Source organism: Lineus longissimus, chromosome 14 (genome assembly GCF_910592395.1).
Source record: "Lineus longissimus chromosome 14, tnLinLong1.2, whole genome shotgun sequence".
NCBI classification, from domain to species: Eukaryota; Metazoa; Nemertea; class Pilidiophora; order Heteronemertea; family Lineidae; genus Lineus; species Lineus longissimus.
Window position 1 is genome coordinate 13,989,378 of NC_088321.1, and position 24,324 is coordinate 14,013,701.

At 41.0% G+C, this 24,324-nt stretch overlaps 1 protein-coding gene across 12 annotated transcripts in view; it reads left to right on the plus strand.

Moving 5' to 3' along the window:
• LOC135498625 (CUGBP Elav-like family member 3-A) overlaps positions 1–24,324 on the plus strand; it is a 305,942-nt gene continuing 281,618 nt past the window's right edge. For all 12 annotated transcript variants that reach the window (XR_010449116.1, XM_064788983.1, XM_064788986.1 and 9 more), the window contains exons 1-2: positions 1–310; positions 17,928–18,010. Coding sequence is in view for 11 of the 12 variants with exons in the window: in XM_064788983.1 (XP_064645053.1) it covers positions 40–310; positions 17,928–18,010 (354 nt within the window). In the remaining variant the exon portion in view is untranslated. The remainder of the gene's footprint in view (positions 311–17,927; positions 18,011–24,324) is intronic.

Consider the following 24,324-nt stretch of genomic DNA (forward strand, 5'->3'; position numbering starts at 1 on the left):
TGGTGGATACTAGTTGGTGGACTAAACTTGGTGCGAAAAATGGCTACAGTGTCTCAATTAAATATGGTGAACGGGGGTCTTGGCGTTCACGAGCACCCGGGGATGCTGGGAGGCATGAACGCCCAGATGAACGCCGGACTACAGCAAAGTATGGGAGGGATACCGATGAAGGATCACGACGCGATCAAATTGTTCGTTGGGCAGATTCCCCGGAATTTGGAGGAGAAGGATCTGCGTCCGATTTTCGAGGAATTTGGTCAGATATACGAGCTCACTGTACTCAAGGATCGCTTCACAGGGATGCATAAAGGTTAGTTAGCGCCTATTTCATGTTTTTTCAATGTGCCACGTGTTTCGTTTCCATGGCGTTAACGGTTTACATGGTCGGGTCAAAGTTCGGTTGGTGACAGATTTGGTTTTTGCGGCGCACGTTTGGCGGCGCTCCGTGTGTGTACTGCACGTGGGACGACATTGTTTCCCTCCAAATTTATCACTGTGTCAGGATAGTATCGGCAACAATTGCTACACACACATATATATATAACACTGACATTATTGCCGGTTTCGTTTCTACACAATTATCTTTGACCTCTTGTATTTCTGTTAGGCCTGTATATTCCAATCTTAAAGGGAGTGTATATGCAGCAGGCAGGTTGGCAAGATAAATTTACACACAATCATCAATAGGGTCTCTCCTATCTCACAAGAGAACGAAACTGGTCATGCTTTCAACAGGAATGTATTCATCGCTAAATTGACCATGACTCACTCCCCTGACTGTGCATATTAGCCGCATAAAGACCACCTATTTGATCCAGTAGCCCCTGCCTGCAGTCCCCCTTTAAGTTTTGCTTCTGATACCCATGGGCCATGAACAAAATATCGTACTGCAACTTTTTTTCGGCTGTCCATAAAAGACTTTGTTCCTTCTCGGAAACTTCTTTCAATGCCAATGGAGGTTTCATCTCAAAAAACATTAGGGGTTTTTCATTGCATATATATTTGTGTTGGTCGAAATACCTTTACCCAAAGCTCAAAAACAGTTATTTCTAAGAGTATACATGTATGTTGCCTCCAGTGATAACTATATGAATCTCAAGCGGTTTACACTGGGTCAGTTTGGATGGCATGGATATTATCATTAATACCATTACCCTCAACTCAATGTCGTTCTCTTCGAGGTGTCTTCCTCTCCTTGTCCTTCCGCCAACGTTTGGGCTTCCACTTTAGGATTGCTCTTGGTAGTCTTACCGGTTCCTCACGACCAATCCGGACTGAGGTTAGTTTGAAATGGGAGCAAGTATTACCCTCAAAGACCCTCGCAATAGACTCCTCCTGTCTCATGAGAGTTTTCCTCCCCTTCTCCTTCCACCAACTTGCTGTGGATTCACTCCAGGATTGCTCTTGGTAGTCCGGCTGGTTCCATACGACCAAAGCGGACCAAACCGGTTAGTTTGAAATGGGAGCAGACATTACCCTCAAAGTCCATCGCAACAGACTCCTCCTGTCTCATGAGAGTTTTTCTCCCCTTCTCCTTCCACCAGCCTGCTGTGGATTCACTCCAGGATTGCTCTTGGTAGTCCTGCTGGTTCCATACGACCAAAGCGGACCAAACCGGTTAGTTTGAAATGGGAGCAGGCATTACCCTCAATTCCCCTCGCAACGGCATCCTCCTGTCTCATGAGAGTTTTTCTCCCCTTCTCCTTCCACCAGCCTGCTGTGGATTCACTCCAGGATTGCTCTTGGTAGTCCTGCTGGTTCCATCAGACTGGTTACCACTTGTTTACTGATAGATAGGAAATATTCAGGTGAGAACTGAGGATGAGCTAGGATATTATTAGCTACATTCGGGAGATTGTTTGCTCTCGGTAGACACATTGGTTCCATACAGACCACTGTCCCAATTGTTTTCATTTCGATAAAAAATATTTAGCTGAGAGCTGATTGTCAGCTAGGTCATTTTTAGATATATAAACTGTATTGAGATGTTTGTAATGTAAAGTAGGAGGAAACCGGAGGCCCTGAAGGAAACTTAGGCTGTCAAAAAGAGTTGCCATCTCTATCAGATGAGTGTACCGGGAACTGAACCCAGGACCTCAGAGGTGACAGGCGTTGATGTTTCCACTGAGCCACTCAGACTAAGATATTCCTCCATTGCAGAAATAATGTATTTCTTGGAGTTTTCCCAAAAAGGGTTAAAACCCAAAATGATCGAGTGCGAATCTCATCAAAGTCGGCGCCTTACTTTGTTCACCAGAACATCAATCGTCCCGCGTGGATAGACTGCACCAGGTAATGAGGACAGAGGGAATTGTGGGATTGTTCAACAGCGAGTAATTGGTGTAAGAAACGGCAGCAGACTCGGCCAATGTGTTCAGATTGTGTCCACAGATGATTCAGGAATTGGCACGGTGGTTGTCAATTGCAGGAAAAATGGTCTTGAAATGTATCTACACCTAGATTGGCCCGCTAATTTCACAGGATGAACAATTTAGTTTCCATGTACCTGTACTGTAAATCCGAAACTGTTCAGATGCCATTTATTTTTGTACTCTATTTGACGTTTTTAAGGTAAATGTGATTGCCGTGAAAAAGAAATTGTTACTGAAGTTGCCTTTTCACACACAGAATTTGAAAAATAAATTGGTGTTTTCACAAACAGGGTTTTGATGTGTCGTTTGAGTTTTTAGCATTTTTTCACGAAATTTGCAAAATCAAGGATTATCACCCAACTGAGAAAACAGTGAAAAATTCAGGGCACTAAAATTAATTGCTTTTTGACAGAACTCAAAAATAAAAGTCTACGTTCATGCATTATGACTGACTTTTGGCGTCGCCTGGCATTAGAAGTAGGAAGTAGGTTTAGTTGGACCAACAGTAAATACATGTGGGCTAAGAGCGTTCCCCTTTGAATAAGTTGTGATTGCATCATTCGTCCTCTTGGCACATATCTCCTCGGCCAACACTCTCCGGTCTCCAGCAGCTATCTCCCGATTCCCGTCCATAAACATGATAAATGATCATGTCATCTTACTTTGGCATTATGGGATTTCTACTTGTCTCTCGGCAATTGCTTCAAATCGTTTTATATCTTGTTCTGTTGTGTTCACGATTTAACAAAGGCTGTCTTTTGCGTGATAATGTTTTGGATTTTTTTTTAACAATCACTCATTCAAGAGAACACTGATTTTTTTATTTATTTTGGCGCAAGATGTGAGACGCATGGCTTATTTATAAGTCTGTATTCCCCTGATTCACCTTGCCCCGCTAGACTAAAACCTATCCTCTATACCCTCAATTCCCCCTTCACCCAACACCCCTTCCATCTCCCTCATTCCCGTTCAATTTTTCTCCTGCACCCGCCAAGACCTATTCATCAGTCAGCCTTCATCTGTTCCACCTCGCTCCTTTAGACAAAACGCTAGACCTCTCTAGCCTGTCAATTCCCCCTTCACCAAATACCTCAGCAATTTCCCTCATTCTCCTTCAATTTCTTTCTGGTGGAGGCCAAAATCTTAAGTTTTGTCTCCAATGTTTCTCGTCACTGCTCTGGACTAAAACCAGGTATGGATATACTTGCTAAAACATATACAAATCTAGCCCTCAATTCCCCCTTCACCCAACACCCCAGTCATCTCCCTCTGTCCCCTTTAATTTCCCTCTTCATGTCCCCCGAGGCCTATTCATTAGTCAATCTTTCTTCAATTGCGAGAAAGACGCAGCATATGTTTGGCTCATAAATCAATATGGCAGCTAATCCGCCGTTGTCAACGGTAGCGTGTTAGCAAAGGAGGTGCATCATATCATAGAGTAGCGCACATCAATCTGTCGTGACGACCCTGCGATGCGTGCATGGTGAGGTGGAGTAGCAGGCTTGAAATGGCTAATAGAGACTACTTCCGTATTAAAGAGGTATGCTGTTATTGGTGGTCAGGGAAGATATCGGATAAATATACACAATGCAGTAGTGCAGTTATTATGCTTATGATTTGCTGAAACTTGGTATTTAAAGTATTTGTGTATCTGTCTATACAACAACAATGCAGAAATATATTTTTAGTACGTATTTTGGCGATTGGAAATTAGGAAATTCAATTACAATTTCAAATTTTTAAACGGTGTCGGTCTTTCGGGAAGTATGCCATGATATTTTGTTTGTTCATGCGAAAATACTCCAGTTAGGATCACTTAACAATTATTTAACTTTATGGGCCCTCATATGAGCCGAAGGCAGTGAAATTTTCCAACGGCAGAGTTGCGTTAATTTGATGTAACAACAGTTGACCGTACATTTTGTGAGCTCACATGTATGCATTCAAAATGAAGTCATAACATGATGGTAGCAGAATCACATACGCTTTTGGTAAACTTCATCGAGGGGACCATCGGAAAGACAAGATAATCACCAAAGAGTGGCCAAATTTATGTAAATGTTGTCCCCAAGTACAATGTATGGATCTATACAACTCGAATAAAGTTCGCAGTCGACGGAACATGAAATACACTAACATACTTTACAGCATAGCCAAGTACTTATCATTAGTTCTGAATTAGTTAGACCCATTAATAATAAATCTGTCCCCATCATGAAACTTTTAGTTGAAGATTATTGAGTATTTTGCTCAGTGTGCTCACAGTGCTACTGTGAAATGTACACGAAGTGATGGTGAATGTCACGTCGAAATATCATATGAACAGGTGGACCGGGTGCGCCTACATGTACTTGATGGTGGGAAGGGGGTGCCTGGTCCCATTTTGAAGGGGTCCGGTATGATTTTTAAGTACCGGGATGTTCAGTGTACAAACTCCTCATGACATACTTTAGTCTCACTTATATAATACTGCATCATTGATTACTACAAGTTGAAGTAAGAACCAGTGCAGAAACTGACATCATAACCGTAAGGCAAATCGTTGTCTATCCAAATTGAACATTTTGAATATAACTATTTTTTCTTGATATCTGCTAAACAAATATGGAGTTGTGCCCTCTGTACGAATGTGATGGAATGTTGTGAGCTATCAAAGAGTCATCACAATTCAAGCAGTTCCTCATCAGAATATACTGTCTAATTGACAGTATTCTGAACTACATAACAGACAGAGAGACGTATACCAACACCGTATCACACAATTTGTCGCATCTCTTCGACAACAGTGAATGACACTTGCTTCTTCTTGGAGTTGTGAATCATGAGCCCGTCCTCGCGTCCACGGTCATGTAATTACATCGTTGGAATTCAATGCGTTCTGACGGCTACTTATCACTCTGCGGTCATCTCTAGTGTCTGCGGTTAGAGATAAATGTAACTGAATGGACCAGAAGTTCTACGTCTGAAATCCGGACACCTTGCTCCGATATATTGTGTCTATATTATTACAATGTGACATTTAAATCGCACAATTACCACTGAAACTGCAATGGTAGTGTTCAGTTGATGTGATGACCGCTGCTGATCATCCTGCAGTGTAATGAAATGTAATGTAAAATTTATATAGAGCGCCTTACCACCGTGAAAAAACGTGTTCAAGGCGCTACTCCTCAAAAAGCTCCACGGAATAGCCACAGATTTCAGGGGGGAGCTGGTTCCATAGGAAGTGAGCTTAGTTCTGTGATAAGATAAAGAAATAAAACCTCTGTATATTTTTTGCCGACACCCCATAGAGGTTTTTCAGCGGAGCGTTATCAAATATAGACTTCCAGTCCAGCGCAGAGAGGCTGAGTTTTACCTTCAAAGTAACACTAGCATTTGTAGCTAAACGAAGCGTCAACCCTTTGCTGGTCAATACTAGTTATTCTGGTCTCGGTAACTTTCCATTGGCGTCATAGCTAAGTGCAGCCCAGATCATCGAGGAACGACATGCTATCTACCGCATTGTGGTTACCTCGTGGCCAACTACATCATATATTCAATGATTTAATGAGAAAGGCTTGGTTCTCAATTACATACCTAAAACTGGGTCCAGATTGCAGAGATTTAGAACTTCTGATCCATTCAGTTACAGCATTTATCTCTAACTGCAGACACTAGATATGACCGCCGAGCGATAGGTAGCCGTCAGAACGCTTTGAATTCCAACGATGTAATTACATGACCGTGGACGCGAGGACGGGCTCATGATTCACAATTCCAAGAGGAAGCAAGTGTCATTCACTGTTGTCGAAGAATTGCGACAAATTGTGTGATATGGTGTTGATATACGTCTCGCTATCTATTATGTAGTTCAGAATACTATCAATGAGAGAGTATATTCTGATGAGGAACTGCTTGAATTGTGATGACTCTTTGATAGCTCACAACATTCCATCATATACTGTGCGTAGGGTACTCTGAGGGTACTCAAGATGTTTTAGCCAATATCAAGAACAACATTCAATACGTTTTCCATGATAGACCCAAAACTGGGTCCAGCGCCCAACTCCCAACCCTGTTCAATATACCATAGCAGCAGTTAATCAGAAGTAGTATTCATCGTCCTATACCTGCAAACCTGCTTGGAAAAGCAACCCACACCTCAACTGCAGCTCACCTCAACCTTCAAACATACCCATTTACCCTCCATCGTCTACCAGATGGTGGCTGTCATGTTTCCCTTCCAAGACCAACAGACCATGTCCCCATGAAAGATTGATCAGGATGAAAGAGATTGATTGTGTCGTGTAAGTAGCTCGTAGCCTTCGGTTATCCTGTGCCAGTGTACTTTGACATGCTCCGTCAGGCTATGTCGAGTCTTCTTGTGGACGGAAGTGCACTTGGCTCCTTTGTCTAGCTCAGTTCCACACCAAACCTTACCAGCAAGTCATGTCCTCGCTGCATGTTTCCCTGTTATGACCATTTCTAAGACATCAGCAGCAAAGGTTTAGGAAACTGGAAATGCAACTACACCAGAGGGGTTAATAGACATGATCTGCTCTTCAGCATCTTGTATAGAACTATACCTCAAACCCTGCATCCTCCATCATAAGGTGGCTGTTGTTTTCCCCATCGAAGACCAACACACCGTGTCCACATGAAAGATTGATCAGAAGCAAGGAGATTGATTGTAGCTGGTTAGCAAGCTCGAAGCTTCCTATGATCCAACTGTACTTGAAGTCTTCTACATTGTATAATGATCAAGCTAAAGAGCCCGCAAAGAGTGATTTCAATCGCTGCAACCTGCGACAAATATTGCTGCAATGAGTGATAAAAGGATCACTTGTCTGCAGTTTAAACTGGTATTTGGCACATTTTGATTTTGATTGCAGGTGGGAAGTCGCAGTAACCACTGAGTCATGTTGCAGAACCCTGCAATGACCTCTGCCAACGAAATATACCATGAATACCGAGTTTTAGCTAATTCTTATGCATAATTACAAAGGGCATTGTGTATACGTGCATTTCTCTTTTCCTCGACCACCAGTGGTCATGAATGGCGTACCTATTAAACTGGGTTGGTGACTGGTCTTGGACGACTGGCGCCTCATACTAACAATCACGCCATACACTTTCAAAACATTTTCAAAAGCATTCACCGCTTTGAACATCTCCAATGCATTGATCTCATCGTGGTCATAACCATTCATAGTTATTTTCTCCCCCAGGCTGACGTTGCAAAAACTGCTGTTTTCGATATCAAAGATCTCATATCATCAAAAGAGACAAAAATATCTCACGATAATTTCCAACATTGCAGCAGTTTTGAAAAGTGAGAGTCGGTGTCGGAGTTCAGTGGGTCGGAAGAATTATTATCTTTTATCGACCCTTTAGATCCTCAAACGAACATCGGCCTAACCAGGCCAATCGTAAATATCATATCGGTCTGTTTTCAGGGTACAGTCACTCGTAACCTTTCCTAAGGGATGATACTGATAAGAGTATGTACAAATTACATCTGAGGTTGAGGCTCACTAACTTAATCCTCTTTCTGCCCAGTGGGCAAGGCTTCAATCCTCGGTCTCCACCCTGGTCGGTTGGCAGCCTTTCAGTGGATGGTTCCCCAGGTCAGACCAAGCTGCCTCATTTAAGGGGAGGGGGGGGGGGGGGGGCAAGAATTTGGGCCGTTAGTGCACACACTGTATGTTTGCTTGTACATTTTACCATTTTTGCGTACAGGGAGTAAAGGGGTCCTGAAAATCAGAAAAATGTGCATATACTAAAGTTTGGCCACTAAGGTCAAGTTTTCGAAGTGAAGTAACAGGGACAATAATTATATACTGATGAGGCCAGTCCTGGGTGTAGGAAGCCACAGCATAACCACACATTTTCGGAACAGATGTTAAGATGCGATTTCGAAGCATATTGCATTGGTGCGTGGTCATAACCATTGATGGATATTTCTACCAAGAGGCTGGTGTTGCAAATGAAAAATGCAGAAATATCTCAAAATGATTTCTACCATTGCTGCAGTTTTTGAGAAGTGATATTCGGTGATGAATTCAGCGGGTCGAAATAATTAACAACCCTTTAAATCCCACAGAAACCAAAACTGGTTTCTTCACGACTCCAGGCATAGGCTGCAAAGTCTCGCGTATGCTTGAAATAAAGGTTGCGTGGGCTCTTTAAAAGATTTTCCCCGACTAGTTGAGCCATCAATCTGTCGCACCTTCTCAGAGTTGTAGTCGCCAAATTACTCCCAGTTTCATATGCTTTAGCACGCGAGTGAGACATTTGACTGCACATTCTTTAATCATAGGTCAGGGGTTGATTCGAACGTTTCCTTTACGCTAAACGAAACCTTCTCTACCTCAAAGTAGCCTCAATCAGTCCAAAAATATCGCAGAAAATAATTTGTAGGAGTTCTTGACACTTTTATATGAGGTCTAATTATGTGATCATTATCTGGAATCCAATCGAACATGTTTATATTCAAGTTTCAGAGGCCAGAATTTTTAATCCGTTTTTCATGGCCCAATATTCTTGTTTATGCAATACATTATTTTGCCTCTCATCTCACTGTTAAAATAAATCAGGCATATCATGATCACATAACCCCTCCCCCCCCCGAAAAAAGCTTTCATGGGGGTTTATAGGCCCAAAGTGTGATACCTTTAAATTTGAAGTGAAGTGTGTAAGTATGGGACATTTACGATGCAAGGTCTCCCTCTGAAACTAATGGGCAATCATCTCAATTTTGAAGGCCCGAAGGGCCACAAGAAAGGTCATGCCCAATCTCTTTTGAGGAAGTTCTTTGGAAAAATACGTTTGATATTGGATTTTGGGAAAAGGATGTAAAACCTAAAGGTGTTTTACCGAGTGCCAATGGTGTATGGTGCAGTATATAAATTGGGGATCTATCGACTGTGTTCGAGTGGTGAATAAACATGAAATTCAAAGAGAGTGCCTCGAACGTTTATGGTATCTTTAGTCATAATTGTTCAATGATGTCACAGACATCGCTTGGGGCGTTGTTCCCTTTGAACAGACAACATCAAGGTACTTAAAATATGCGTAACAATTGATTACAGCCTGTCTGGGAGATATTTTGTTCGTGCAGAGAAAACGACTGATTGAAATATTATTTAACTTAGATAGCAGGCCAAGTGATAGATAAAAATGCCCTTTTTTACCTGCCATATACTGTAAACTTCGTGGCGCTTAAATTTGGTGAATTTGCTAATTATCACTTGACGATAGACGAAATATATAATACATATTGCATTCGCTGCCGAAATTTAATGGTGCAAATATATAGGAGTAGAAATATTCACGCTTTTAACTTTTTGTTATATGATGCATTTTCCATGATGAGGATTCTTCATCAACGAATCACTGATGGCCCGTGGTAGATTTCACCATGTGCTGCCATCAATGAATCTATGATGGAGGTTATCCATCGTAGAATCATTGATGGCCCATGGTAGAATCATTGATGGCCCATGGTAGAATCTTTGGGGCCCTTGGTAGAATCATTTATGGCCCATGGTAGAATCTTTGGGGCCCTTGGTAGAATCATTGATGGCCCATGGTAGAATCATTGATGGCCCATGGTTGAATCATTGATGGCCCATGGTAGAATCATTGATGGCCCATGGTAGAATCATTTATGGTCCATGGTAGAATCTTTGGGGCCCTTGGTAGAATCATTGATGGCCCATGGTAGAATCATTGATGGCCCATGGTAGAATCATTGATGGCCCATGGTAGAATCATTGGGGCCCTTGATAGAATCATTGGGGCCCTTGATAGAATCATTGGGGCCCTTGGTAGAATCATTGATGGCCCATGGTAGAATATTTGGGGCCCTTGGTAGAATCATTTATGCCCCATGGTAGAATATTTGGGGCCCTTGGTAGAATCATTGGGGCCCATGGTAGAATCATTGATGGCCCATGGTAGAATCATTGATATCCCATGGTAGAATCACTGATGGCCCATGGTAGAATCTATGATGCTTAATCTCCGTCAAAGATTCTATGACAGAAACTTTTGCCTGATAAGAACTAATGTATGCTATGTGCTGATTCATTGATTAGCTCATAGTCATAGGCATCTTCTTCGGTCTAGGCCTAAATCAACCGCTCAATATACATGATATATCGACCTATCAATCAATATGTCGTTCTGTTGTTGAAAGATCTCACATCGCTTGTTTTATTTCCTTTTAATCTGTAAATAGTCATCCTTTGTCTCCGTGTTTTATAATGTATGACAATATAGATCGGTAGCCGTGGAGACAATGGCAAATTGGCTCTTCATTGATATGATGATGAATTTGTCTGTTGGCAAAATGGCTCTTCTTCATTGATGTACTGGGGGATTGATTATCATTAGGAGGAATGTGGGTTTTTTTCAGTTGTTTTGCCCTGAGCTTTGAAACCTGGCAGTTCTGATTTTTTTTAAAGTAAGAGGTTGTTAGTTCAATTGATTGCATATATGGTAAATTATTCAAAAATACCTTGGTGTCCCCAATTGTGTCAAAGGGAAAATTCAATCCCCTCGTTCTGAGATAGGGGTCCTTCAACTCCTTGTCGCCTCGTTCTGAGTGAAGAGGGTCTTGTCGACAATTATTGAGCCAAGGTCACGATGACAGCTGTTTCTTACGGGATTACACCTGAGCGCTGATCAGGGATCAATTCTTCTTTGCCTGGAGTTAGAAATGATATGATTATAAATCGGATTGGACCTCTTGAATTTCACCATGGCACCGCATTTAAGATTAAAATGATGAAAAGTTTGTAAAAAAACTGGTTTAGTGACATTGATGCTGCTGCATGCTGATGTTCCTTAACCTAAAAGTTGGTGAAGTTGCTTATTACATTTGAGACTGAGTAACTTACAACTGAAATTTATGCGTTGACAAAAGGCAACGCCATTTTGGCTAGATCTTGAAAACCTCAAAGCAATTAGAACTCCTTCAAAACAAAGTGACTGCCTATTTCAAGGTTTGTTTTCCAAAGAACCGCCTCCCAGGTTTGAAATCGGTATTCGCCTTATTTTGAAGAAGTTGTAATTGCTTTATGATTTCAAGTTCTAGTCAAAATTCAACCCTTAGTGGTTTTTGATAATAATGCAAGTTGAGTTAATATCCAACCCACAATCAGGATTTCCTGTTCTTGTAGACAAGCTCCTTTCCTCACACATCGCTGCGATTATATTCGCAGGTAGCTGCGATTTAAGTCGCTTGTTCCTCCATGCGGCGCTTAAGCTGACATATCCTTCCTACTGCACCACATCATCCACTGAAACTAAAATTATAACGAGATTTGCACCCAACATACTCGTGTTGCACAGCTTGGGATTAAATTTTTGCTAGGATGATGACAATTTTAATTGGTTTAATTATAGCGGGGATGCGTCATCGGTTTCACCCAATATAGAGCTGGGATTTGTGTGTTCTTGATGGAGGAGAAGTAAAGTTATGCTGTTCTAGTTTGAGCAAAAAAGTGTAATGCAGAGTTCGAGGTTACTGAAAATCAGATTATGGAGAGAGCGTCTCAGAATATCATTAGCATTTGCAGATCTCAATTACACTGGAACCGCTTCAAGCGGACTCCTCTTTATAACCTGGGATATATCTTCCGGTTTTGAGTGAGGAAATAATATTAACTATTTTGCCTAGAACCTCTCGTTTTAGAGTAGATTGTACTGTAAGGCGATTATGGCATTGTGAAAAAAAACCTCCAAAAAACCTTATTGTCATGTCTTGGAGAATTTACAAGATGCACCTGCCGAGCCTATAATGGTTTCCTTTAATAGTGCTTCGTGTAATCAATATAAATGACATCATATTCAGAGGATCTTCTATAAGCCCAAGAGAACGGTTCGGTCAAGTCAAAAGAAACAATGCAATTTTTGTTGCAGTGAGGTGTTGATATCATCGAAAGTGGTCCTTTTTCTGTAGGAGTATGACTTGTACCCTGCCTCATCAGATATGCTTTGTATTAATTTTAGAATGACTTTGTCCTTCTCTTTTGGTCAATGTGTATTTTAGCCGCTACATACTGCCAGTTGATCTGTCTGTATTAAGCGTTGACCACAGGCTCCGTCATTGTGTTGGAAAATTCCATGGCGATGCAAAATGGCGCCAATTGACCAGCGTCGAACGAAGCGCAGGAACTTTAAGAAGACAACGCATCGAATGGTTGCGTGAGGATTTTCGCAATGCATATGCGTGAAAATCTGGTGCCCCGTTTAATCGGTGCGTGGTATGCTGAAAGGGTGTATAATATGACGAGCTTTGAGAGAATTGATGTCCTCTCAAGCCATCTCTGCTTTACTCGCTATGGTATAGACTAGAGTCACCCAATTTCACACCCGCAGTGACCTTGAAATGAAACCGAGTGCTTCAATGACTGGGGACTGTCTGTTTCCATATCACCTTGAATCACTGCTTCAATTATTGCGGATACGGCTGCTGATGCTGCTGCTGCTGCTGGCTCGCTACTGATAATGAAATCGCGCTGATTGAATCCTTAGCAATGCTGGTACATCATCTGCCGATGGTAATGGTGCATCTTGATGTGATCTGGTAGCGATGACTGTCAGTGAACTTGCGCAATTTGTCTACAGTCTGTAACCAAAAAAAGTGCCGGAGACGTGTCTAATGTCTAGAAGATGTTGTCATGGTTCAAGTGATGACTGTAACTGCCCTTACATCAATTTCAAGGGTGGGAGTCTGTTTCTTATTTTGCAGAGAACAGCCTCCTATGATTTAGATGGACATTCGCTTTGTTTTGAAAGAGTTCTAATACCTTTAGGAGTTCAAGTTCTAGCCAAATTGGCGGTGCATCTTGGTCAACCCATACAAGTGATTGCTGTTAATTTCAGCTCGTATGTTAGTGAAGTCACCCTTTCCCCAACCAAAAAAAAGTATGACTATCTGATGGTGCTTGTCCTACCGACTCTCTCTCTCTCTCTCTCTCGGCGATATTGAACTTGACTCACGTCATCTTCCAAATCTGATGTTCGGTCTCTGTGGACATAGCAGTGTACAGCCATGCCGTACAAAAATTGATGAAATTTCTGACACTGCTTATCGTCCTTGCTTCTGCTACTGGGACAGTAATGAAATCTTCTCTCATTATTAAATCTCCCAGACAGCGGGTAATCATATCGTGCTGCGGTGACAGTTCCCGTGTATCACGTATCGCTCGATGCTTCAAGCAATAACATGAACTGGGGGTACGGCGTTCTGTGGTCTGACCAATAATACAATATACGTCATGATCGAATCACCAGCAATGCAGAAATGAGGCCAATTTGTCAATTGGCATACATGGCTATTGCGCTATAGTGTCACCAATGGCCACCAGTGGACATGTCCCTGAAAACGACTGGGCAGTTGCCTTATGACAGTTTACCAAATGCTTGTGCTCTCTGGTCAGACTGGTCATATATACATAAGTATACGCATGATTGTTTTGTTGTCCTGCAGTGAAACTCATGGTTTATCATATATCGCTCAATGCTTCAAGCATAACGTGAACTGACATGGGGGTACCATGTTCTGTAATATCACCTATTATATAACATATTTTGTGATTGGATGCAAGGACAGGCTGTCATGTGTGCATTGAAATCTGAATGGTTGTTTTAGGAATCAAAAAGTCTGAAAAACTATGTGTACCCTCATGAGCACAGAATGCCATACAAAATGTTGATTTTTAGTTCAGCATAGTTTAATAATGAATAAATTGTTTTGTCGAATGTATCGTGTATGCAGTTATGATACTGAATGTGATGTTTACATCAGCTGTAATCTGATTTCCTGACCATTTAAATACTACTAGAAAAGCTTGTGTTTCAACTAGAAGTCTGAAAATGCAGGGCAGAAAGGGGCGCTATCTAAAATAGGCAGGGCACAGCACTCAGCTCTAGATGAAATTACATCATCCACTTGTGAAAAAGGGAGGGAAAATAGAAAACATAGAGAAAAGGCAGGGCGCTTGGCCCTGATAACACTTTTCAGCTAGAAAGCACTAAAAGCTATCTTAAAGCAATGATTGGTTTGAATGGGAGTCAGTCTATTCCGACTCGTGAAGAACATTCGAAACCTGTTCTAATTCCTCAAGAAAAATTCTGTCATACTCCATGTCAACTTCAGGATAAGAGCAAACATTTGACTCTAGAACTGGATGTTAACTCGAAGTGTAATGTGTGGAAGCACTTAGATTGGAAGAGCACCTGTGCCCGGGAAGCTTTCATGTGGTAACTGTCGGTACCAATCCTTTCCCGAGTCCTGAAGAAAACTTCTGAAATATTCAATGTCAACTTCAAGATGAGAGTAAACATTTAACTTGAGGACTGGACACTGATTCTGGATGAAATGCTGTGTGGAAGCAATCAGATGTAGAAAGAATTCGTCCCCGGCATGTCTTTGCTCAATTAGAAACAGTCCGTACCTATCCCGATTCCTGGATAACTATCCTGACGTACTCCATATCAGCCTCAAGATAAGAGCAACTTCAAGATGAGAGTAAACATTTAACTTGAGGACTGGACACTGATTCTGGATGAAATGCTGTGTGGAAGCATTCAGATGTAGAAAGAATTCGTCCCCGGCATGCCTTTGCTCAATTAGAAACAGTCCGTACCTATCCCGATTCCTGGATAACTATCCTGACGTACTCCATATCAGCCTCAAGATAAGAGCAACTTCAAGATGAGAGTAAACATTTAACTTGAGGACTGGACACTAATTCTGGATGAAATGCTGTGTGGAAGCAATCAGATGTAGAAAGAATTCGTCCCTGGCATGTCTTTGCTCAATTAGAAACAGTCCTTACCTATCCCGATTCCTGGATAACTATCCTGACGTACTCCATATCAGCCTCAGGATAAGAGCAAACATTCGACGGAAGGACTGAACGTGTGTGGTTATGTCAAGACATTCGAATGTTAACTTTACCCGAGCCTGGGCGTTGCGAATGTGGTTACAGTTTTAAAATACTGCTAGCATCAATAGTATACTTGAGACGGTAACTCGGATAAAATTCTGTCGGGGATTGGGAAAAAAACGATGCTGTAAATCAGAATACATATAACATGTAAAAACTCCTCAAAATATTTTGAATCACCACATTACTTCGTGCCGAGACTATCGATACAATACCAGACAATGTCCTTGACTTGTTCCCTGACCAATTTCGAGTGTTGTAAGATATCTGTGCACCTAATATAATATTTAGCAAATAACCATCACTTTATGCAAGCTCCGACTTCTTATTCGGTATGCAATAAGATGTTGAATATACAGAGCGAGAAATACACTAGGAATTTCATCAGCGGTTCCTTTAGCACAAATTATTCATTGATTCATAAATGGGATCCCTTCAGGCAGGAGCTGAAGACATAGGACACAGGGACACACATGCCTCCCTGAAAATGATGGTAGAAAGTCATTTGAGGTATTTAACCATTAAATGCCTAGAAGCCCCTCAACTTTTTTCAATTTCAATTTTTTTTTAACAAATGGGGTACCGTAGGCCTTAAGAGTTTGTCGCTCAATTCTAAAACTCTTAAAAGAGTGTGAGAGTGTTGACCTGCTCATCAAACTCGTTCTAATGGGTTTTCTTCCCTATTGTGTGCATGAAAAATTTATTTTCAAACTATTTATTCTACTTATTATCAAGGTCTGAACCAATCTCATTGTAGGAGGGCTAAATTACCATTCGACAGTAATCATTCGTGCATAGATTTCATTCGTTCAAACTGACACTGGCTGCGAGGTTGAATAATGCGAGACCACTCTGTGCACTCGCAATATTTGTCAATATTGACGGATGAACTTGACAAAACTGCAGCATGTTAAAGTCACTGCGGTGTATACTAGCGTGGTACTTCATGCAATCGTTTCAGCTTCAAGCGTATGGTACTTCATAGTCAGAATAGCTACATTGAATTTAGCGAAGCTCACAACCTAGGTTGGGAGTGAAAGGGTATGCATGGTCTTGGAGCTAAATTGGCCCAAGAAAACCAGTCCAGTAAAAGTAGCTCGATTTGATTCATACCTCGTTAACTGTTGAGACAAGTCTTTTCCCACACTTGACAAAGCCATCATACCCTAGTGACAGCCAGCGCCACCTAGCGGAATGCCATCAGCCCATTATCATGATAATAATGATATTAAAATGAGTTATAATATAGCGTTTTTCACTGTATTATCTACTTTCTCGAACCGCTTTTTACTCACAAACATGATTACCTAGCCTATCCAGCATATCAAGAAACGTTTCTGGAGAATCAAGGGGATCCACAAACAAATCCTGGCTCTTCACCATCCTTCTAAAACCGAGGTTCCTTGTGTCTGGTGTCTATACCAGGGCAAGCAAAGGATCCCACTAAGTGAGAAACATGAGCAATTTGCGTGGACTCAACTTCTCGCCGAAGTCAATAAAACATGGTTGGTGCCTAACAGTATAAATACGCATCCAGCCTTGGAGGAGGAATACACCCTGGACACTAATGCCTCCAAGTACGGAGTGAACATTGAAAGATCAGGAACGTGCTGATGCGCATTTTTTTAACTGTTTCGAGATTTATCTTCATTCTGCAGATCTCAGAAAAACCACACCTGCCGGCCATATTGTTATTGTCGGCATATTTTTCTGTTTCACCTCATCCCTTGGTCACGTCGGACTTAAAGGTCTTCCCTAAATGACTACATGCCTAATTCCAGCTCAAAATCTCGACCAATCAGAGTGCAGACACTACTATAATATAATTGGATGCGTTAGTCTCGTGGTATTGATGAAACTAATAATCTGACATTTATAGCTCGTATCCGATAACGTCTTAACCATTATTTGATAAATATTTACTGTAATGAAGATTTCTGAATTAAATAACGCTTAGATTGATTCTATACTGAAATATATATTTAGCACTTCAATGAACAAGGCTGTTATTCGAAAATTAAAAAAAACAGAAAACAAATTAACCAAGTACACACTTAGAAAGAAAGGGGTTTGAACTTCTGAAAAACCATTAAGGAGCGTAAAGTTGTAAGGACGTGATATTTATTTGTACATTTAAGAACATTGTGATGCACTAGTCTTTGTAATGTATCCCTGCACTAACTGTACCTTAAGTGTACGAATAAACATATATTCAATATAGGTTTTTTTCGACCAACACAAATATGCACCCCATAGATTTTTTTTGGTAAAATAAAAACCCAATCATTGTAAAAAACCTCTACGAGGTGCATTTTTCGGTTGACCGAAAAACGATACTTTTTCATAAGCTGAAAAAAACATTTATTTATGAGAGTGAGACATGTAAATGTGGACCAGTGATGTATTTTTTGTCCTCACTGATATCTTTCCAAATACTCCATGAAACTTCACATCTACGTTCCACTAGCCAGCAGAGTTCCAGACACTAGATCCTCTTCATTGCGATTATACGTTTTCTGCATCTTAACCTTGCCTTATCCGATTTTAGTCTGTTGAAATGGAAAACTGCCCTTGACATATCCAAACCCTGTCTCTTTTTCTTTTGTTCCAGGATGTGCGTTTTTGACATATTGTCTCCGTGATTCAGCAATAAAGGCTCAACAAGCATTACATGAACAGAAGACACTGCCTGGGGTGAGTGAACATTTTTTTATTTGATCAAATTTTCAAACATGTGACCATGCATCTAGTACAAACCCAGTCACATTTCGCCTTTCAAGTGTTTCTCTTTTAAATTCTCAGGTTAACTCATTTCTTTGTCTAAAATTAGTCGAGGCGATGCCACACTATCAAAGTGCTGTCAAACATATGCCAAAGTAAGGAGCCTCATGGCATAGTGGTTTACACTGCTGGCCACCACGCAATAGGGCCCGGGTTCGATCCCGGGGAGAACCCAGGATCGTATGTCTGGATGAACCGTCGAGGTTTTTGCCTTCTTGGCACAACAGTTCATCACTTAAGAGTCCATACATTTGCATAATGGCGTTTTCTTTTTAGTAATTTGATTCTAAGATTTGTGTCACTTTCGCATCCTCAAAACACTTACAGCGGACCTCTTTTAGCGGACACCTCCCTATTAAGGACATGCTCTCAATCAAGGGCACTACTTTTGATCGCAAATTGGTTGTTTCCATTCAATTTTACCTCGGTAATCAGGACACCTCTCTATAACCTGCACAATGACAGCACTTGTTCGTCCCAAGGGAGTCCTTATAAAATAGAGAAATTCTACTGCACTACAAATGGAAGCATCTCTAGTCGGTTTTTATCGAACTTGGTCTTGGAGATGGCGGCCCTCTTTACACATCTCCTTCCATCTCTTGGCAGTCCGTACATTTGCATGTTAGCGGTTTCAGTCAATGGTAATTAAATTCCCCATAGATCTTCGCCTCAACATGCCAATGTAGTGACATCTTCAAACACACATCGAGTGGTTTTCCTGGAGAAAATCTGATTTGCGTCTTTGAGGAGACTGCATGTATTGGTCGGTTCACCTCAGGACTACTGTGCCAGCGGGCCCAAGGTCTCACTCCGGGACTGACCCTGATCTAATTCTCGGGATGTTGGGGGAAGTGGTGGAAGGTAGCTCTTGCCTTTTTTCATCTCTGGACAACTATGCCAGCGGGCCAAAAGTCTTATCATGTGACTGACCCAGATCTGAATGTCACCGTGTGAGGGATAGTCAGTGAGGAAAAGTAGCTCTGGGCTTTGACACACGCTAACAATTTCTGCATGCAGGGTCGGGATTAGACCTGTTGGGGTAAAATCCCTGAAATATCATACTCGAGAACGATAGATTGCCCCAAAGAGTTGGCAACAATCCAAACCTATTGACATAAGCATTCATTGGATAGCTCTTTCTAATGGTACTGTTAATTGACATATCCATTCTTTAGAGAGCTCTTGAACATTGATATGACCATTTATTTGAAAGCTCTTGATGAGCTCTTTCTAATGGTACCATTCATGTCATGGTCAATGAATTTTGAGAAAAAATATAGGTGTTTCAAAATTATCACATAGGCCTACTACTTCTTGAAGGGTTAAAGCCTACATGATGGGTGCCTGTACAAACACTCGCAATGCTACAACAATCTTATTACTCCATATTGAGATTTTGGGGTCAAGGGATCCGCGCCGATCAATGTTGGTTGTTACGCGTTGGTGACGGGCGGCGTCGATATCATGAGGTGTAATGCACGGATATGAGATTATGCCGCTTTGGACATTTTGGAGCATAAGTTGTTGAGTGTTTGGGGGAGAATGGTCGTGGCGCTTTTCATGGATGCACTCCCAAGGACTTGGAGCATTCTTGTACCAAAAACTGTGTTATAAGGGAAGTTTTTTGTACAGTAACGGATGGGATGGCCTGTGCAGGGCCACCGTCTTCCTAACAAGATGTCAAGTAAGACCAAAGGGAATGCATGTTAGTGGTAAATGAAGGCATTCTTCACACTCTCTGAAGGGCTACCATGAGTGATGGTTCCGTCAGCCAACTCTCACATCCAGTGTTTATGCCAATAACTGTATATTCTAGCTTACTAAACTTAAGGGTTGGCAGTAGGCAACACCATTTTCACTAGAACTTAACGTCCTTAGACAATTAGAATTCCTTCAAAATGAAATAAATGAGGGCTGTTCTGTGTAAAACGAAGATCATACTCATTCACTTCATTTTGAAGGAATTCTAATTGCTTTAGGATTTCAAGTTCTGCTCAAAATCCTGGTGCCTATGGTCAACCTTTTTACGTGTAGTAAAACAGGAAGGTATGAGATCAAAAACGAAGGGACGCATTTTATCACCTGTACCCTGAGTGCATTGATCCGGTAGACAACCCCCCCCCCCCAAAACCAAAATTTCAACACGAAAGGTTCATTCAAATTCTTCCAAAGTCACGGACGGTGAACCAAGGACAGTTTTTTACAATTATATCAGAAAGTGATCAGAACCCTTCTCTACATTCAAGTGTATATTTTGTACAACCCCTGCCTACTCGATCGGACACCAATTATTCCATGTTCACACACAAGTTAAAAATGGACTCAGTGAGAGAACTTTGAAAGTACACGATCAATTGAGGGACATATCAAATTATCCCTGTCCATGAATGATGGTACAGTTAGCTCGGCCTGACACCAATTGCTCAACGATACTTCATGGTGGCTAAAATACGCCGTGGTTTACTGCACTCGATTAGAAATTGAACGTAGTGAGATTTGAAAGTCCCATCGGACACATCAATCACTGTCAAGACCCATAATTGCATCATTCCTTGATATACTCAATAATGCGTTAGGAGTTCATAAGACTTTGTGTTAAATGTGTGATAATTGACAGGTTATTTCAATCATGGACCCAGATGATCGTAAATCTTTGCAAAGTCTGATATTGGCTCCTATGATTTAACCCTTTGGTTTGAAGCCGGTATATGACTCCTCGCTGTATTTTCAATGTGCACGGTGAGATGTCCTTGAGTTAAAACCTTGGAGGCTGTTCACTGGAAAACAAAGAACAGACTCCAACCTTGGAATTGGCATTCACTTCGTTTTGAAAGAGTTCTAATTGCTCGTGGTCTTAGATCGTTGGAAATAGAGTTTCATCACAAAACGAGATGTACAATTTTCAATTTAATTTAATATTAATTTAACATGAGTTTATTGAGCACCAATTATACAAGAGTACAGAACATAAACAATAAAAATACAAACAAACGAAGGAACACAATGATGGCACTCAATAGGAACACGCAGAGGGATCATAGACCCATAATAGGGGGTCCTCTAAAAATTGATACATATAATGATAAAAATCAATCAATATTGGACTAAAAAAAAAAAAAAACAGGCACAGAGAAATTTAAAATCTACAGTTAGCATATCTGCAACGCCCAACCCATGTGCACGCATTGGGCGATATGAATAAAGACTAGCAAATGCTTTCACTTCCATTTTGTACAGAAAGGCCTAGTGTAAATGTACATGGAGTTTTAGATAAAAGCATTTGCTAGTCTTTATTCATATCACCCATTGTCCGGGTCAAGAAAGATGGCGTCATCGTTTGGAATTCATTTAAAAATGTTCGTCATCATATAAGTTTTACTGTTGGCATAATGCCCTGAAAGTTAAAGGATGGATCATACATCATATTGAAAATATTGGATAAAGCGTACATCACCCTCTTCATATGTGACGTATTGAATCTAAGGCCTACAGTGTATAGCGCTATATATGGCTGTTGCTGTAGAAATAGGAGGTGGATCCATATTCTCAAATAGAGTTCTGCATAATTTATAACCGAGCCCTCGGGCCCAGCGGGATCCTTTGTTAGCTAAGCCTAAGCTTCGTTACCATGACAACCTTTCATCCCAGCGGCAATTATACTAAGCCTATACAGAAGATCAAAATGAGTTTGCGCCACCATGGTGACGCACTTGTTTCAACAATGGCATGATGTTGCTGGTAGGGCCTAAATATCGGAAACAATAGCGGGTTGGGTATATCATGACAAAAGAGGCTGTGGTGCATTGTGATAGCCCAAGGATATGGTTTGCGAACGGCGGTAGCTATGACTGATGACGAAAATGTTAACCCTTTCAACATGTTCAACTTGAGCAGATCCTTGAATTAAACTTTGGTGGTGATTCAGATTGAAGGGATACACCATAATTACTTGTGGTCCGGGAAAATAGAAATGCAGTCATACAAAATGTTATAGTGCAGTTATTATGCATACAAAGTTGCTGAAACTTGATATCTACATTATGTGTATATCTGTCAGCACAAAGACGATGCAGACATTTATATTTTGTACATACTTTGGCCAATTTGAAACTTTCAAATTAAATTACAATTTCTTAACGAACAGCGCAGGCCTTTATGGCTGGGAAAAGCTGTCAGTATTTCACTTCAAGTGGCCCATTCTCCGTTATATGCTTGTCACATTCCGGCAAATTAAGTAGTTTTAGATATTTTAGAAAGAGTGTAACATTATGTTAAAATGGCTTATTTTCTGTTCGAACTCACCAAAAATAAGAAGGCATTTTTTCTCGTGAAATGACGTATGTTCTGAAGAAATGGTCGGTGATGTCTCTGAAACACCTTTGCTGATATTTGACAATAGGACAAATAACGTCTCTGAGATGATCTCATTGTCCTCAGGACAGATGCGCGTTTTAGATATTGTGGCAAAGGGCCTTTGTTTCCAAAGCAACTAACCTCTGATATTTGTCTAGATGAAGAAAAGCCTAGGTATCCATGGAAACTGGATGTCAGGTGATGTGAACTGCTCTGGCAAAAGTAGCCGCTTGTGGCAATAATGGAGAAACGGGCGAAAAAGTCAGAACGTTCTGGAGAAAAAGGCACCAAGTCAACCTCCCTTTTCAGACTCTTGGTAGTTATGGTTCCAAAACTTAGATAAAGAGACGCTTTGCCCTCACTTTATAGACTTAAATGGGTCTAAATCAAAGGATTTTTTTCAAAACTTTGATATCTAATGGTCACTTTTAAAGATCGCTGGCTTAACCCCTGCCAACAACTTAGTTACTGAACTTGAAAATTTCCAATTGCCTGAATACATGTCACATACAAATTTCAGCATTGCTGTTGTGTAGACAAATAAAAATACTATAATGCCAGGTTTCAGCAAATAAGTATGCATAATAACTTCACTACGGCATTGTGTCTAACTGCATTTTGTTTTCCTGGACCACCAGTAATTACAAACAGTGTACCCCTTTAAAGGACAGCGTTTATGATTTTCTTCTCTGTGTGATTTAAAAGTGTTAGTACCCTATCACGTATTCATAGCTACAATAATGATCATATGCACGCACACTCGCCGTGTCAAAAGGTGTTTGTTATCACAGAGTACCAGTCATCACGCACACGTTTATATAGAAATGATGTGACTGGGAATGGCTGTTTCCTATATATACTCTAGTTTCACCGATATAAGAATGGTTTATCCATCACTGTAACGAAAGAAAGACCAAGCGAAAACATAACGATATTACCTTTGAAAAACTTAGTGTAGCCAACCAAGTTGATTTCTTTGATTTTAATGTTGCTGAACAAGCGATTTTGCCTGCAGATACTGCAGGATGTCTTATCGTTCGCAATGATTAACTTCTCAAGTCTCTACAATGAAGAAGCGCTTGTCAGACATGTTGAAACTGTTGAGACTGTCGGTATCAATTGCCCTGCGCACCAGTTTCTGATTATCTTATAAATTTCAATTTCCAAAATCCTGTGTAAACAAGTCGGTAAACCAAGAAATTAAAAAATAACATGTGGCCTTTCGAGGACAGGCGAAGGCCAATGCAAATGAGGCAAAAAATTGTCACTGGGATGAGCTTTTGTTCTTTGTAAGCGTGTTTACAAGGCCATTTCCAATGATTATTACAATTGTCATTGTTTGCCTATTTTAGTTGCCTCGTCGAATCAAGAGAATGCACGGAATACGATGTAACAAAGGAGGGGCAAACATTTGGTACCTAACAATACAAGGTTGAAGTTTATATGCAGCGTTTTTAAAACCAAAACTGCATTAAAATGTACTGGCTGACTGTCAAAGCAAGTGCGGGTCCCACTCAGATAGTCACACTAATGTGTCATCCAGGCTGGGTTCATCACATCTAAAATGTTCACTTGATTGGCGTGTGCAGAGGTGCGTGCGGAATGTCTAACACTGATAGTGGACTAATCTGATGCAAGAGTAATATAGGGTAGATCAGTATGGCACCTTCAAAAACATCATTTGGAATGGTCCTTTACGTAAAATGTGGTGAAAATAAAGAAGCTTGGAAGTGAACAGGGTCGTTTTCAGCTTTTTAGTCGGGGGGGGGGGGGGGTGCAGCATTGAACACCAAATTTGCGTGAAAAACAGGTTTTTGGACATCTCTTAGGAGGCCCCCTCGCCCCCCCCCCTTCCATCTAATTACGGCCCAGAT